The 17,903-nt window shown below is 39.8% G+C and overlaps 1 protein-coding gene across 1 annotated transcript; it reads right to left on the bottom strand.

The window, feature by feature from the left end:
- Nucleotides 1–391: 391 nt before the first annotated feature.
- On the bottom strand, nucleotides 392–17,000 carry LOC141007289 (uncharacterized). The gene is made up of 25 exons (XM_073479635.1): nucleotides 16,995–17,000; nucleotides 15,998–16,072; nucleotides 15,263–15,289; nucleotides 14,939–15,054; nucleotides 12,987–13,060; nucleotides 11,787–11,857; nucleotides 11,650–11,687; nucleotides 10,937–11,539; nucleotides 8,990–9,120; nucleotides 8,822–8,900; nucleotides 7,034–7,161; nucleotides 6,889–6,943; nucleotides 6,244–6,728; nucleotides 5,953–6,154; nucleotides 5,608–5,764; nucleotides 5,091–5,255; nucleotides 4,800–4,922; nucleotides 4,632–4,677; nucleotides 4,440–4,543; nucleotides 4,196–4,320; nucleotides 3,028–3,399; nucleotides 2,652–2,935; nucleotides 1,024–1,125; nucleotides 719–862; nucleotides 392–504 (listed from the first exon to the last, which is right to left on the bottom strand). Exons 1-25 carry the CDS (start codon nucleotides 16,998–17,000, stop codon nucleotides 401–403), a joined length of 3,816 nt encoding a protein of 1,271 aa, XP_073335736.1. The 3' UTR covers nucleotides 392–400.
- Between the last annotated feature and the right edge of the window lie 903 nt (nucleotides 17,001–17,903).

Raw genomic sequence — 17,903 nt, 5'->3', positions numbered from 1 at the left:
GTTTCAGTTTTGGGCCTCCAAGGGGAAAAGTTTAGCCACCACTGCTCTATGGTGTCTAACTAGTTTGTGAAGTTGTACAATATTGAATTTACCACGTATAAGACTGGACTGGTATCAGTCTGTTGGGTCAGCATCAGTGTATGCAACATACCATTAAAATATAAATACATGTTGATAGCATCTCTGTGCAAAGCATTAAGCTCATACGAATATAAAAAAGTATGATTGTAGGAAAGTTCAAACAATTAAATGTCATGTATAATGGAGGCTTTCCTGTGCTCCATTTCAAGTCATATAATACATGTGACATGGACGATACATAAATTACTTTATCAATTTACATTATATACAAGTATTTCAAAATAAAAGCCATCAAACAGTCTGTTCTGTCCTCTTTGGATCAGGGTGCTTGCTGGTTTCTGTACTGCCTGTTGATCTCGTTGAGGATCACATCCGAACTGGGGTTTTCATCAGCTGTGATTGTTCTGTCATCAAATGGACTTCCTGTAACAGCACTACTGTGTTAATTCATCACATATCAGACCATCACACCAAACCAAGGTACAAATACATATATTCTAAGAGCTGCAACAGGTCCGGCAGATTGAGTAAACCTTCTTGTATCAACAGTCTAATCTTCAAATTAGTTAAGAGTGGCTAAACATCTCACTATTAAGTGGCTGTGACTCAATCACAATGACAGACTGTCTTCACTCACCAATGCCGTTAATCTGCTCTGAAGATTCACTGACCAGGAAAGTCGAGGAGCTGGATGAGTTGTTGGACTTTGAGGACTGAAGAGATGTCAGTCTGGTCACTGATGCCTTCTTCATAGTCTTCTGTGTTGCGGTGCGACTCCATTCTGTGAAATAAAAAAACATAAGACAAAGGTTGAATGTTACATAATCGTTCACACATCACACATCTAATGCACTTGATCTTTTATTTTGAAGAAATAGAGGCAGAAACCACATAGAGGGCTACATGAGTGTGTAAATGAAATGCACTGTGAACATCTCTAACCTGAGTTCTCTGCTAGTCTCATCCTGCCGCAGCACAGGTAGGTCCTCCACTGCCTCCTCACGTTTTCTTTCGCCGCACAGTGGAACACAAATATAAAGAAACCTGCAGGACAGAAACAGCATTTTTTTTTTTTTTTTTAAACTCTTTATTTATAAGTCATTTTCATCTTTTAGTACAGAACAAAAGATAAATACAAAACATTGAACAATTACCCATATTCAAGGTCCGGGGGTGATCAATAAGTCCACAAGGCAAATATCATATCCAGTACGTGTATACAGTCTCATTCATTTGCTAAGTAGTCTTTCCATTTCTGCCACCGTTTTTCACCTAGATCTTTTTGGAGTCTGATTGAATATGTCATTTGCTCTAGTACATGTAGTTGTTTTACAATATTAACAAAAGATTCTGTAGTGGGAGCATTTTTCTGGAGCCAACATTTTGTGATGGCCTTCTTACTTGAAGCCAGCAAGACCCTAAGTAGGTACTGATCAGCTTCACTCAACCCATCTGGCATATTCCCAAGATAGAGAGTTGTGAACAATACATTCATATTAAAACATAGAACCTTTGAAATAATTTTTGTCACTTCACTCCAAAAAACTGAATGGAGGGGCAAGACCAAAAAATATGGGCATGATCAGCAAGAACCTCTCCACATTCTCTCCAGCAGGTAATTTGTGTACCAGTCTGTTTGGACTTCTGTTTGGGAGTTATAAAAAAACGAATTAAACTTTTCCAGCAAAAATCTCTCCAGGTCCAGGAGTTGGTGGAGGATGATTGTGTTGGAAACAGCATTTTTTGATGACACACCAAACCTCTTACAGTGTGGAGCCGAGTGTCTTGGGGACATAGAAAAGCACTTGAAAGCCAATGAAAAGAAGGAACTAAATGGACATTACAAACACAGCAACCAGTTAGTTTGACAGCCAGTGAGTAGATGTATGTAAACATCATTCACAGTTTGAGTTTGTCATATTAAATTATTTTACACTTGTCTGGATCTGCACTTTTGGAACAGATGATTTTCCTTTAGATGTCTACATTTTATGGCTTATTTTAAAGACAAAGTGAAGGCAAACGTTAAAATTATAACCTAAACCATCCACTGTAAACATCAATAACATTTTACAGGCAGACTCCCTCCATGAGTTTCGGCCTACTGTACTTGCCAAAGTTGTGCACACGCACATTTTCTTATGCAATGATGGATTACTACAGTCATTTGCCTCGTGAGCCCTTGCTTCAGTTTCATCTCCAAATCAAGGGGTTTAGATAATCTGGCTAAAGCGTTGGCATGTTTCCCCAACCCGTCTGTTGGTGTTTCTTGCCATCAGGCGGGTTTCATTGAAGTGCGTTTGCCATAATTGCAGATTTCAGCAATTCCTTCATAAAATGCTACAAAAAAAGCTGACTACAATGACGTACATAGTCTTGGTCAAACAGACACTTGTACTGGGTTTACTTTACTCAGTACTAATGTTTTCTTTTGAATCACTATTTGAGTTATTTACAGCAACATTATATAACTTTTTTACCTTAAAATAACAGCTTCAAAATATGTTTTATGGTACATTGTCTTGTAATAGGGTGAATGGAGTCTCTCACCTTGCAACAACTCAACTCACCTTGCAAGGAGTTAAAAATGGCAAAGAGGTACATGAATGCCAGGTTAACGGGCCCCCAGGCAAAAAAGGCGAAGCCCCAAGTGAGGCCCAGGAGGAGGGTTATCCCCGCCACACTGCGCGCATCCTGCAGCGTGCTGCGGTGAAGCGAATTGTGAGGGTTCTGCCTCTTTATCCGACACAGCTGGATCAACACCACGATGAACATGACGAAGTTGAACAGGAAAATGACGCAGAAGTAGGCCACCACTGCCACATAGAAAGCGATGTCATTTTTCAGCCAGCAGCTGTGGGAGAGGACAAGGATAGGAGGTGATTAAAGGGATTTTTTTTGTGCAGGTTTTATTTCATGCACCTTGTGGAATATTTTTGGACTCACAAGTCATCACTGGTGCCATCAGCAAACCTCCCATAGGAGACCAGGCCGTAGTTATTTTTGTCTATCGCGATGACAATAATGACCACAATCATCGGGACACCCCAGCCGACCAGTGAGAACTTAACCATGTAGTGTGATATGTAGCTGTTGAAGACTTTCACAAGGGCCAGGTACATGTGGACCGCCTCAAGTCCCATCCAGGTGAAGGTAGCCAGCAGGAAGTAGTGGAGGAACCAGGCGGTGGAGATGCAGAGGCCCTCGGCCTCCGGGTAGAGCGCCAGCCACGCGTCCACCAGGAAGACCAGGTTCAGCATCAGCAGGGCCAGGCACAGCTGGATCAGGATTTTGGATGGAATGTCTTTACGCAACTTCCTGCAGTGTTCAAATGGTTCAGACAACATAAAACATCTCAGTGGGTTTTAAAAGGTGCTGTGATAAAGTATCTGCCTCTTTCTAGTTTTCATTCTGAATTGCAAGTCACATGCATTTGTGAACTCTAGTAGTATTAAAACAGCAGGCTGAGAGACAAAATAGCATTACTTTTGTCAGTTTTTATATATGTTGTTGTCATGATCCTCGTTTCTTTGTACAGTCGCAATAACCGATTGCTTCTGCTAACTGTGGCTGATAATTTTCTGCTCACTACTGGTTTGAATATGAATTCAGCAGGTGGTCAATTACATACTTGCACCTTTAAAGGCCCAGTGTGTAGGAGTTAGGGGACTATATTGGCAGAAATTGAATTTTCAGAATCAGCTGAAACTATGAATTGGTGTGTTTTTGTTACCTTACAATGAGCCTTTTATGTCTACAGAGGGAGCGGGTCCACTTCAAGTGAGTTCACCATGTTGAACTGCCAGGTTGCTACAGTAGCCCAGAATGGACAAATCAAACACTGGCTTTAGAGAGGGCCTTTTGTTGTTTTTGTGTTTTTAGCAGCACTTGGAAGAGCGTAGGGGAAACAAGTTGGTTGCAATCTGTCACATCACCACAAGATAACACTAAATCCGACACACTGGACCATCATATGGCCAGAAACCAAAGTGTTTAAACTCTGATGACTCCTGGTGATGGATCAAAAACAGCTGCAGTGCCAGACAACAATGCATGCTTCTTCAATGGTAATTACTACATGTGGGATGTGTGTATTGTATCTTATGGCTCTCACCCAAAGGCCAAGTAGGTGAGGAGAGTGATTGACAGGAAGATGGCAGAGACTCCACAGCCGATATATGTGATGAAGGTGAGGATGGTGGCCTGGACACGACTGGTTAGAGGCTCTCTGGAGAGGTCCTGTAGGAGAAAGAAGAAAGCAAAACAAAGAAGTTAAGTGTTAAGTGCGATCAGAACTATTATTGGATCAATTTTAACAGAACATATGAAAGAAATGAGAAAAATAATCATCTCCTCACCAGCAAGATAGCAAAACTGGTTAAATGGTTGCAGCTACAGACCGTCTCGTTGTCTGTGCTGTTTCGGACGAAACAGCCACTTGAACTCCAACCACCTGATCCGTCTGACGGTAGGAAACACAGAAGAATCATATTCACATTTTTGTTTGTTCATATTCACTTAATTCTGATAAATATTGTTAAAAACCTTACCGTTGAATGTAAAGTCCCAGAAAACACATTTAGCCACAAAATTAGCCTGTAGTTTGGGAGAAGGCAGAGTTTGTATCAGTTTGTATCTCTAGTGGTACATCATGATGTTTTTTCTCTGTTGAGATTGACAGCAACTGTATTTTATATTCTGACAGAATATGGACTCACTGGAACAGGCTCTGTGTTCCTCAGGTGAATTATAACATCATCCTGCAGTCCTGTGATTGATAGGTTGGCCACGCTCGCGCCCAGGATCCCACTATTGAGTTTACGTTCTCCCAGTGATCTGTCCTGCAGGGCCATGAGGAGACAACACAAGAAACAAAAGTTTGTAAAGACAATGTTTCAGCATGTATTTTAAAATGCAATCAGTTTCCATTTAAACACTAAATCAGGGGTATAAGATTAAAAACACAAGCGAATTGAGTTTGAATGAGGATGTTTGATGGTTGTACAGACCTGGAACACTGTGCTCTTCTGATAGAAATTGAACTGGACTCTGGAGGCCTGCTGCTGCTCCTCTGAGGTGAGGTCCTGGGTCAGAGAGGGGGGCAGCCTGATGGAGCCCTGAGGGATCGTGGAGTCTGTTCGCACACTCCTTCTCAGCCTTGGATCCCCACGGACCTGCCACACAGATGGGACATGACATAGTTTTATAATCTTATCATGTTTTAAAGTATAATTTTAATCTGAAGAGTAAAAAGTGCATTTTCCTCTGAAATATAGTAAAATAGAAGTATTAAGTAGCATAAAATGTAAATATTCATGTGATCTACAAGTACTACTTAAACTTGATTTGAATGCACTTTGTTACTTTCCATCTTCGTTCATTTTAACTTCTGGTGCGTACAACTCTTACATGTGCTGTAAAATATCTGTAAAATATCCAGTATCGCCCAGACTAGCATAAAAAATGCTCTAATGTGTTACCTAATCCATAAGTCACACAGGTGTAATAAACAATCATTTCACATACCTGGACATTACTGGGGTCTGAGATGGAGAAAACTGTTCCCTGGAAGTTAGTACCATCTGCTGTTTTCACAGACAGAGCCACAGCTTCAGACAAGATGGTCTCAGCCGGTTGGTCGAGGACCAGCTTCAACCCCACTGTATCAACAATCCCTATGATCCTGACGAGAACATAAATTAAGTTATTACACGCTCCCTGCTTGGGTGCAGTCTGCAACAACATTGTCAATATAAAAAAAACATTTTGAAGTGCGAAAAAGGTCTGGAACCTCTGAGTTACACCTTCTGATTTCTTTAACACCACACAATATGTTGAATATGCTGAATGTCAGATAAATTCATCAGTAACCTGTTGGAGGAGGTGGCCAGCACCTCAGGAGAAGCGTCCAGTAGATTGCTGACAATGTGGACGGAGGTGTTTCCCAGCGCCAGACTGACGGTCGGGCCTGACAAAAGATCCTCCAGCTGAGACACCAGTTGTTCCACCTGGCTGGAGTTCAGGTTGGACACGTCTCTGGTCAGATCGAGCAGTGCGTTGGCTTGGCTGTCAGCTGGAGTCAACAACAACATGGATAAGAGATGCTCTGAAATGACACCTTAATGACGTAAATGTTGCACACAAATGTTGCTGATAACACACCTGATTGGGTGGTAGAAACAGACTCATTTGCAGTGGTTGTAGTCATGTTTTTGAGTGTTGTTGTCACTGTGATGTTAGCGCTAGCAGTGGTGGTGGTGGTATTCAGGGCTTCAGTTGTTGTGTTCAGTGGGGGTGAAGTTACTGTGATGTTAGCGCTAGCGGTGGTGGTGGTGGTATTCAGGGCTTCAGTTGTTGTGTTCAGTGGGGGTGAAGTTACTGTGATGTTAGCGTTAGCGGTGGTGTTGGTGGTATTCAGGGCTTCGGTTGTTGTGTTCAGTGGGGGTGAAGTTACTGTGATGTTAGCGCTAGTGGTGGTGTTGGTGGTATTCAGGGCTTTGGTTGTTGTGTTCAGTGGGGGTGAAGTTACATTCACAGACAAGGTGGTGGTGTTTGGTTGTGCGGTGGTGACATTTGGGCTGGATGTGGTAGGCGGCCGGTGTACACAACTCTCCTGCAGCAGCAAGGCCAAAGTTTTTCCATTGTGACTGTAAAGAAGGACAAATTAGGATCTTGGGTGAAAGTATTTGGAAACTTGTATCATGTTTACTGAGTTTGTAAAGTTGTCTTTAAGTTACAAACCAATTAACGAGGTGAGAATCGTCTGTTGCCAGACAAAGGTTAGCCGACGTTAGAGTCACTTCAAACCATGTGAACGGGGAGTTTAGTGGATTGTCGCTGACTGCTGAATTTCCACAAATTGCTGTGTGACACACAAAAAGAAATCACGAATAAGAAGTTTTACATCACACACTGACTGTATGGATTGTTGTCCTGTCGTTGATATACACACCTGTTCGGGTCACCAGTCCGTTGTAACTGATTTGTTTCTCAGACTGAAACACATTAATCAAAGCCTCCGACACGGCACAGATAGGAACCTGACGGGCAAAACGTAAAATCGCTCTGCAGCTTTGAATACTGGAATGAAAATTGAGAAGAACACAGATTAAACGTCAGATTTATCAATGCGTTGAAGTGTTACTCCTTCAGAGTTTTTAATATGGTTAGACTCACTTTGTTTCAATGAGTCCACAGGTCACACTGGCTTCCTGAAAGGGGATTTACATTTTAGTCAAACTGTCTCAAGTGAGAAACGTGTTCAATAAAAGAGGGTTTTTTATGCATTTTTGTGACAAGTAGCCAATTTCCTGAATAAAGTGCATTACTCAGTATTATAACATAACATGTCAGTTTACAAAATGTCTTTGGTGGAGTAAAAGAATGGCTCCAGGTGTCCCAAATGTATAGAAAATGCACAATTTCACATTTCTTATTGCCCTGGCTGAATATTGCTCACTGTGAAAATGGCATTTAATTTGGATTAGTTTTGCTTTATAGCCAAAATAATAATGATAGAAAATGTGAATGTTTAGGCAATATAATTACCTGGTATTCAGATGCAACGATGTTCAATGGACATGAAACACTGCAAAGGACCAAAGATTGTGATTTATTTAGCATTGGATGACGGTGTGTGAAGAACGTGAAATCTGTTTTGGATATGGTTGAAGAATGGGAAAACTCACTTTGGACTCAGAGAGCAGTTTGCTGGTTGTTGTATCTTGGAAATCTGTACCGATTGAAGAGATTATAGCTTGAGCTTCAATAATACACTGATACAGAATGGAAATATGTCTGCATGTTCTATGTGTGCGCATTAACTTACAAGGGATAAGACGAACGCAGTGCTCATCTCTGGATCTTGTATTGACATTTGAAAACTGTAGTATGCATCTAAAAAAAAAAAAAGATAAACAACATTAACTTCGTTTTTTAAACTGTATCTATCTAGATAACAGTCCGGTGGTATTTTGAGGTGATGAAGGACTCACCAGTTCCATTGCAGTAAGCAGAGCAGCTGCAGTTGTTGTTCCCCTGACCTGAAATCAGAGAAAAAGACAAAACATGTTGGTTTACTGTACTGTACTGTGAACAGAGACAGTAGTTACTTACTACCAGTCCTGCTTTATCACATTTTGCAGTATATATTGCCATAATTAAAAATTTGACTGAGGAGAAATAAGGGACAAATTGGGATTGCGCCATTAATCTACACATCTGACCTCACACAGAATGGACAGTTATTAGAGCTTTGGTTCTCTTTATGGTGTCGATATGATGCTTAATAATGTATAAAGTGTGTCCTAGGTGGTGAATTGTGCCTTGTCTCTGCCAGACGTAGAGGTTTGCTGATGAGCATCTTTTTTAATTTTACACATATCCTCTCAGTCTTCATATAGAAGAAACAAACAAGATATAACAGGTTTAATAAGTTAGCTTTAGTGGTGCTAGTAGGCAGATTTGTTACCCTTGTTTTACAATTACAACATGTGGAATACTTCCTTTAATTTGTTGGTTTGAAGATGTTAAAGGAAATGTTCAGAGCTCACCTGCACCACAGTGTGTTGAGTTGCTTTGCTGAACCACATATGCAGGCCCAGCCGCTTCACTGTCAAAAATAAAGCAACATTTGATTAAAAAATAGTGTGTAGCGACCAACAACCTCATAAAATGCTACATAAATGAAAAAAACATTTTAAAAAAAGAAAAGTAAGTAAGTTGTGCGGTTACATCTTACCATGATCCACCGGTTGGACCATTATAAATGCAGGCCTTCTCCTCTTCTGGACTGCTGTTGCACTCAGTTTGTAGTTGACCTGTTAACAGAAGGGTTGACAAGGCTGCATTATCATAACTTAATAGGTAGGTAGGTTGATTATGTATTTCAGGAGTACGCATCACTCACTGGTTCTATCAGCTTTTCTCCCCACCGCCTGGATGTCGGAGGAAGTCTTACTGGCCGCACAGAGCGTACGGAGGACACAACATGGAGGTACACTGTGCTTCAGCTTCAGCATCACAACACAGTTGGTGTTTCTGAAGTTTAAGGTCAGTGTTACCAACAAATACTTACTATACATTTGTTTTACTCGTTTAAAAAATAGTTTATGTTAGTTTACCTTATTGCGGTCTTCATGCTGCAATTCACTTCAATATCCTGTTAAAACATAAAACAGTCAGTTCAAATGATCCTTCTGTTCACGTACTGTAACTCACAGGTACACTTACATGCTAACTTACTTGAAACAGGCCAGTTGTGTTGTCATTACCACTGTAATGAAAAGTAAAACAACATTACTGAGCAACGACATTGACTTAAATAAAGGTTATATATCTTTTCCAATCCTATTCTGTAAAACAAAACCTTGCTTAACTTAATTCACCTGCAGTGTTTTTGCTACTGTAACGTCTGGTACGACCAGTGACGTTAGCTTACATGGCTGATGTTAGCTAGCTTAAGCCAGATATACAGTAGCCCGGGGTTGGAAGGTAACATGTTACAAGTAGGCTAACATTTTAAACCAGTAATATGCTTTTTACTTCGTTACATTTACCATTTATATCTTTGTGACAACTAGTGTAGCTTACGGAAGCCCTAAAGGGCCATGCATTCATACATTTTATTTCCTCTGTTTTCCCGTGATAAGGAGTTAATTTCATTTGTTTGCTCGAGATCTCGAGTTATTATCTCGAAATAACAACTGCTGTTTTCCCGAGATAACGGGATAATTTTCTCGAGATCTCGAGATAACGAAACTTTGTTTTCCCGAGATAACGATATAATTAATTCGAGATCTCGAGATAATGACTGTGATATGATAGGCCTGAGATTATGGAGACGCCCTGGACCTCGTAGCTGGTCAGCTATGTAGTTAACGACGACATCAGGCTCACTTGGATTGCACCGTCGATATAGCTAAAGCCTTGCTAACCGTCTTTTTAGATTACCCACACTAATGTGTATATTATCTGTAATAGCAAGGCATAATGCTATTTCAGCCTGTGTCAGGCCTTGATTGAAAAGATATGTGACGCGGTGATCGATATGCTCCTGCTCCTCTTACATTGCTACACTGAATGATGTTTCCTGCAATGATTTAATATACTACACTATCGTTTTGTTTTCTCAAGATCTCAAATTAATGATATCGTTATCTCGGGAAAACAAAGTTTCGTTATCTCGAGATCTCGAGAAAATTATCCCGTTATCTCGGGAAAACGACAGTTGTTATTTCGAGATAATAACTCGAGATCTCGAGAAAACAAATGAAATTAACTCGTTATCACGGGAAAACGGAGGAAATAAAATGTATGAATGCATGGCCCTTTCGGGCTTCCGTAGTAGCTAGCTAACGTTAGCTATGTTATTTTTTTCATGTATAACAATCTGATATGCTAATGACATTGACGTATCTTATAGCTAGTGGTTTGACTTTAGAAAGCAGTTAACCTAATGTAAGGCCAACTTCAACATTAATGTTACTTTCATAATTGCAATTAATTGAAAAATGTTAAAATAAGCTAAGATGTACTTTGAGTTGCAACTTGTGGCCACAGTGGCCCCTGTTCAGCAAGACATTTCATTCAACTTATAAATACAACAAATCACATAAAAGGTAGTTGTTCCTACAGTATTGACTTGTAGGAACCTGTCACTAACAAATATGCAATTTGAATTTTGAATTTTGTTTTTGTACTAAATGATTCGTAACATTAACAACAAGACATTCTACTATGACTAGTCTATACTGTGACAGTGTTGGGACCTTTGCCTTGTCTTTTATTTATAAAATAATTTATGAGAAATCATTGCAGTGATACCTGGCTTCTGTCACACTGCTGTGAATCTCACGAGCTATGCGTCTGTTTCCATTGGCATTTGGGTTCTTCGTTGGTCTGACCGGTCCTCCACTGCCAGGTGCCTGTTTGGTCACAGTTGTGCTGATGGTTTGTAACGTTGTTGATGTTGCAGCTGGAGTTGTGTTGTTGCTTGATAACGTTGATATTGCAGCTGGAGTTGTATTGTTGCCTGTTAACGTTGTTGCTGTTGCAGCTGGAGTTGTGTTGTTGCCTGTTATCATTGTTGATGTTGCAGCTGGAGTTGTGTTGTTGCTTGATAACGTTGATATTGCAGCTGGAGTTGTGTTGTTGCTTGATAACGTTGTTGATGTTGCAGCTGGAGTTGTGTTGTTGCCTGTTATCGTTGTTGATGTTGCAGCTGGAGTTGTGTTGTTGCTTGATAACGTTGATATTGCAGCTGGAGTTGTGTTGTTGCTTGATAACGTTGTTGATGTTGCAGCTGGAGTTGTGTTGTTGCTTGTTAGCACTGTTGTAGCTGTAGTTGTGTTGTTGCTTGATAACGTTGTTGATGTTGAAGCTGTAGTTGTGTTGTTGCTTGATAACGTTGTTGATGTTGCAGCTGGAGTTGTGTTGTTGCTTGTTAGCACTGTTGTAGCTGTAGTTGTGTCATTGCTTTGTATTGTTGTTGCTGTTGTCATGAGTGTCGTCTCATTTGTAGTATGTGGGGAAGTAGGTGGGGCAGTTGTTGATTCATTGTTTGGAGACCCGCAGCTCTCCAGGTTGTTTTGGAAAACCTGGATAAGCTGAGAAAAAGAACATAATACTCATTATATTAAGTCATAGGATATACATATTAAAATCTTGTATTTATTTGAGAAACTAGTCCAAGTGTCTCTACATACCCAGGCCTTGATTTCAGTTTCATCCTTCTCCTTTCCTTTGACATCCACAGTAAGGTCAACAAAGTAGTACACTGCCGTGAGAAGGAACAAAACAAAATAGTTTCGGAGGCAGTTAAAACAGTAATTAAAAATAAACTGTACTGATGTACTGAACCAAAAAAATGCAGGGTCATAATTCAACTAACCATTTCAACTGTGCCTGGTAAACACCAGCTGTTAGTAATGCAGACTTTCTGTTATAAATTTGTTGACTCTAAACCCGGAGCTGAGACGTCTAAAAACCACAGAGCACTTACACAACTGTTCCTAGGCTAAGTTGTACTCTCCTAAATTAGTAAACTGGTCTTAAGGGACAGTTTCACATTAGCTCCAGCTGAACTTCACAATGTGTTTTTACACAGAATGAGGACTCAACATTTACTTTGAAACTGCTTCAGGGAAGGCTCTCTTCACCGTCAGTACAGACAGGTAATTATTGGTCTGTCAGACTTCTTTTAAGACAGAAATGTGAAGCCATTGTCTGGTGGTGTTTACATTTCATGTTAGAAATATTCAACACATTCAACAGGAACAGCTGACGTTTGTCTTCTGTCGGCTTTTGCGATATTTACCTGAAGTCTGTACATTTGTTGTAGCAGGAGTAGTGGAAGGAGCAGCAGAGGTCTGATTACAGGAAGCCTGACCTAAGTGAAGGAAGACAATAATTTTAAGTCTGCATAGAATAAATGACAGAGCACTTCAAACTCAAACTTTAATGTAATAACTGCAGTTTAATATTGGTTGTGATCTACAGACATAAAACTATATGGTAGACACTGGCTAGGTTTACTGGTGATATTAATGATTGATATAGTATTTATATATAATAATTGGTAAAGAAATGCATTTTCTTTGTTTTGCCACTGTCATATTTTCTGTCTCACCCTACAAAGGAACTACAGCACTATGAAGTTCTGTCTGATTAGATGACACACAGCAATCAGACCAGAATAACAGGTTTCAGTATAACTAAGGATGGAAAAATAACACATTGTTTGTGTGTGTGTGTGTGTGTGTGTTGCATGACGCATGCCGAGTGACCGGCATGTCAGACGTCGTAGTTTATAAATAGTGGTGCAGAGTTGTCGGTCCAGATAAGGTGACAGATGCGGCTGCTCTATTGTCTGCAACCTTTTACTCTGATGTCAGAACATACTGTACCTATCAGTAGGATGACCAGCAGCTGTATCTGCAACCAGCGTAGATGTTTGACACATGAGCCCGACTTCCTCCCTCTGTAGCAAAACAAATACAATCATTTAGAAAACATGAAAAGGTTCAAGCTTTATGGACCATTCACACAACGGCCATTTTCCTGTGACGTCACACTCAGGGTGGAAAGCTTGAATGCGGGGATGATGTTATGCTGCTTTGTTGCAGATTCCAAGTCACGTAAACATAGAAACTCTAAGAAATTGTTGTCATTTCAATGTTTCCCAATTGATCAGCAACTTCAAAGACAATGGATAGTGAAAATCTGGAGGACATCAGGCCCTATTTCAAAGTAAAACAACACATTTAATAACCCATTAGCTAACGTTTGCATTCAACCACCTCCTAGCTAACATTACCATTTGATTACATCCGGTGTGTTTCACTTCCAGGCTTAAATACACGTGTCCAAGATGTGTGTTGATTCAGTTCGACAGTTGAGTTTCCCACCCAGAAAGTGTTGTCAGAGGAAAATGGCCACCGTGTGAATGCTGTCTATTGTAGTGACCTTTGTCTTTTGTTGAACAAGAGTTAAACAGGTGAAAGAGTGAGTCATACAAAAACCTTTTTCCATCACGCCCATGCTAATAAATGCTTTCTCTAGCCTTTACGGTAATTATATGTGTGAAAGCTGTTATCTTTGCTCCTGATCATTTAGTCCATTAATCATAACTTGCAAAGTCCTGAAAAACTGGATAATGTCAAATCAAATGCTTGAATGCATTCCTTTGAGTATAATCAGAGGTCAATATTACAGAACAAACACATTACCTTTATCACAGCTTTGGAAATTGCAAACACTAATATATACAGAGAGAGTAATACTGTAGATATTGTACTGTGTAGGCACACACAGTGGATGTTTGCTTTTGCCAGAGAGTTTCAGAGGTGTTTCTGTGTGTTATGACGCTGTGCTGTTATCAGGCAGTGAGTTATATAAAAGTGTTGTAGCAGAAGACTTGCATTGATAATCTTTCTAAACTTTGTTGGCTGATGTTATTGTATTTAAAAATCATACGAAAGACAGCAACACAATCCAGACTTAAACACCAGTTAATATGTGACCTGATTCTACAAATGAAAAGTTATTATTGAAAAATTAACAAGAATCAAATCAAATAGCAAAATGTATCCACTTACAGTAATATGATGTGATATATTAACAAATAACAGCCATATAAGTCAATTAAAAGTATTGTAGAACCACATAAATGACTTTAACACATTGGTGTTAGTTTTGTAAAATAAAACATTTACTACTACGACTACTAAAGCGACTTTTAATAACTTAAAAAAGTTTCCAACAAATGGAGCGATAAAGAAAAAACAGGCAAATAATGGAAGTTGATTGGATAAAAACATTTTGTTCACAAGTTCAGAAAGTGAGTGAGTACAAAAATGACTACTCAGGGAGGGAGAAGTGTAGAGAAACAGACAATCGAACACAGCCAAACAGGTAAGAACAGGAGGAAGTCACCGTTCTGTGTGATATCCAAAACTGATAGCGAACAAAGCCAGGCATGATGTCGTTCTGCCCCAAAAAATCCAGATGTCTGGTTTCTCTTTTTAGATGTAGATAGACGGGAACCATCCCAGTTTTGTTCAGCTGTTAAATATAATCTGAGCATCATTGTACCACCACAGTGTTGGTCTTGCATCGGCTGCATCATCTCGTATATTCTTAGACAGATTATCGGTAACTTCACTTAATAACTGACAAGATTAAACTGTATATTCATCAAAAGATATTTTAAAAGTGATTAGGTTAGCGGTTTAAATAAAGAACTAATGGAACTGAATTTGATTGAGCTCTAGATATATCTAAGGATAAATAATCCTTCTGCGATGGGTGAGATAATCTGTGATTAAGCAAAAGAGACAAACCACCACCCTAGCTTTACCTGAGAAGTGGGGCAAACATGTGCCGACATGAAGAACCATCAGAACAAACGCCAGGAGCACTCATGACTTCGTCTTCATTTTCCCGGTACATAACTTCCCCTGAGCCAAAACCAAACTTGAAAGCAAAACCACACCACACACATTAGATGTGCATTTTCTTCTCTTCACCAACACTGATGCTATTGTTGGTGGCAGACAGGCCGCTGGGTGAGTTTACTGTGAGAGTGTGTTTCTCACACAGGATCAGTAGTTGACACATGTGGCACGCCCCTGAAAGTCAACCCTAACAGCCAACAGGTGAACATTGCAGTGATTCACTTTACCTTTGAGGAAACCTCCAAGTTGTCCTCCTGAAGAGGAATTTAGGTGATTTTACGTCAGATCATGAGAGGCCCTCTGTGCTTTACTACCATCCAAAACAATCCCTGTACACCATTAATTCATTCATAGGTAATGAGAGGAAAGAGATTGATCTTTTCTGTTTGGTAGTAAAGGTGCGCCTCAGGGTGTGTCCTGTCTAAATGTGTTCTTTGTGTTTCCAGGGTTACACTACAGAGCTAAAAGAGTCCTGGCATTGAGACATTTACTGTTACGTCAGAAGAAGTCACACACCTGCAGCATTATACGTCTGTCTGTCATGTCATGCACCTGCTTATCAGGACTCTGGATGGGAGGGACTTGTCTGTCACATACCACCAGCTCTTCTTCTATTGTTGTGGCTCCTTAACCGGTATTTAACCAGACAGACACTTTTTAAATACAGTTACACCCTATGGAGTGATCACACACTCACCTGGGAGTGTGTATTTATGATATAGGACGGAACACTAAGATGATTTTTTAAAGTCATATCAATGGGATACCAAGAACATGATGATCCCCGTGGCATTCCTGAAAAAGAGAACTTCTGAGGGAGAAGTTTATTTTAGTGCTGCACCACCAGACTACAGAGCAGCTTCCTTTCTCAGGCTGTGAAACTCCTCAATTCTTTCTCTGCAATCCACCATAAAAAATTATTTAAATTCATGATTTTCAACGCAAATAATTCCCAACCATACCTGCTGACAGGCATGAAGAATAACTATAAGAACTAAAGAGAAGTCTCCAGTCTTCTTGCTGATTTTCTCCTTTGCCTAAGAAGGAGGTCATATGGTCACAGAGGCATCAGTATTGAAGCAAGGCTGTTTCATAACCAGCAAAAAAAACTAATGACGGGGAAGCAACTAATAGAAAGTTGAATTTTAGTGAAATAAAGGTCAGAGCGATAGCATCAGCAAACCCTTGTTGTGAAACTTATTGCATAGCGTTACCAAATAGATATAAAGCTGCGCCACAGTTTCCTGTAAAACAAAAAAAGTGTTACAAAATAAAAGGTGTAGTTCTCTTTTTATACACCAGAGGGAGTCAGAAGGCTCAAGATAACCACGGTGTGATGTCAGAGCAGATCAAAATAGTTTCTTTGAAGATCAACAACCTTTGAGCCTTTGAGTGGAGTCTTTATTCTGTTTGATATCAGATAAAAAAAGGTGAACATCTTTATGTGTTTAGTGTCTGCTACTGAGCATTGTTCATGATGTTTTTCACACACACTGTGAATATTTAAAACATCTTCACCAGAGGAGATCGCTGATTGCAGTCACACCCTAAATATAATTTAGTTGCATACTTTACATTTTGCATTACATAAACTGGGTGGTTTCAAGACTAAAGAAGATGCTTGTATTATTGACGCTCTGGCACCACACAGTGGAGGTTGTTTGTAACCTGTAACCGTGGGTTATTTGTGTCTTTGTGCAGCTTGGGAGACAGAGGCCTGGAGATCTGACAAGTTGAGTGAGCAGAATGATATTCATTTTCGTACCTTACCTTAAAGGAATAATTTGACATGTTTTGGAATGACGCTTCTATTATCTTGCCCCGACATTAGAAACCTGATACCACTCCTGTGTTTGTTAAAATTGCAGCTGTATCCAGGAAACAGTTGGCTTAGCTTGGCATAGATACTTGAAACATGTCCAAGCAGTCAAACTACCCCAAGGTTGAAAATCTGCCTACCTGCATCTCTAAAGCTCTCTAAGCTAACTTGTCGACAGCATGAGGTTGCTTTATTTAACGATTCCTTTAAAATGGCTTGTTTTTTTAAAAGAGAAACAACACAAAAGGCAAATACTCACCAATCGGTGCACAAAGCGCACATGGCAGTTTATCATGGGCCCCCACTGAGCCTTTTGAACAGGTCATGTTTCATCACCTCTTCATTGTAGTTGTTCATCACATTAACCATCAAGCAGCTCTGATGAAGTGGACGTCCTGCTGGCTTTATGTGCCACAGCACCAGGTTATGTAAGCAAATACAACTGACTTTATGGTACGTAATCCTCGCTCGCCATATTTTCTCCTACTCTCCAACCCTCATCTACTAATGACATAAATTTGTTTAAAATATGGTCCATTTTATTTATTATTGTTACACTATAGCATGCAGATATGAGGGATTTGAGAATAGCATACATATATGAATGTAATAATCTTTTCACTATTAGAGATATTAAATTATAGTCACTGGTGTCCCACTGAGACATTTATAGAATAAGCAATACCAAACATTCATTAATGGACTTGTTTATGTGTAATTAGTTGAGAACAACCTCTGTTGTGGTGCTTTCATCACAGTACTTGATTTGATACTCTGTTTTAAAGCAACAGTTTCTGAGTGCAACACCACTGTCGTAAATACAAATCCCAGTTCTGTAACAGTCAGTAGGTGCTAACTACAAACACTCATTATATCATAACACTGTTGAAAACTTGTATGTTGAAGTAAACATGTATGTAACGCTGTGATCCTACTCTCTCACTGAAGTCACATAGTGCAGAAACAAGTGATTGGGGGGGCGGAGTGGCTGAGACAGAGACACCATTCACCCTATTACAAGACACTGTAACTTCTGTTTGCAGTTTTTT

This window comes from Pagrus major, chromosome 13 (assembly GCF_040436345.1).
Source record: "Pagrus major chromosome 13, Pma_NU_1.0".
Lineage (NCBI taxonomy): Eukaryota > Metazoa > Chordata > Actinopteri > Spariformes > Sparidae > Pagrus > Pagrus major.
This window is presented reverse-complemented; position numbering and strand designations above follow the sequence as displayed.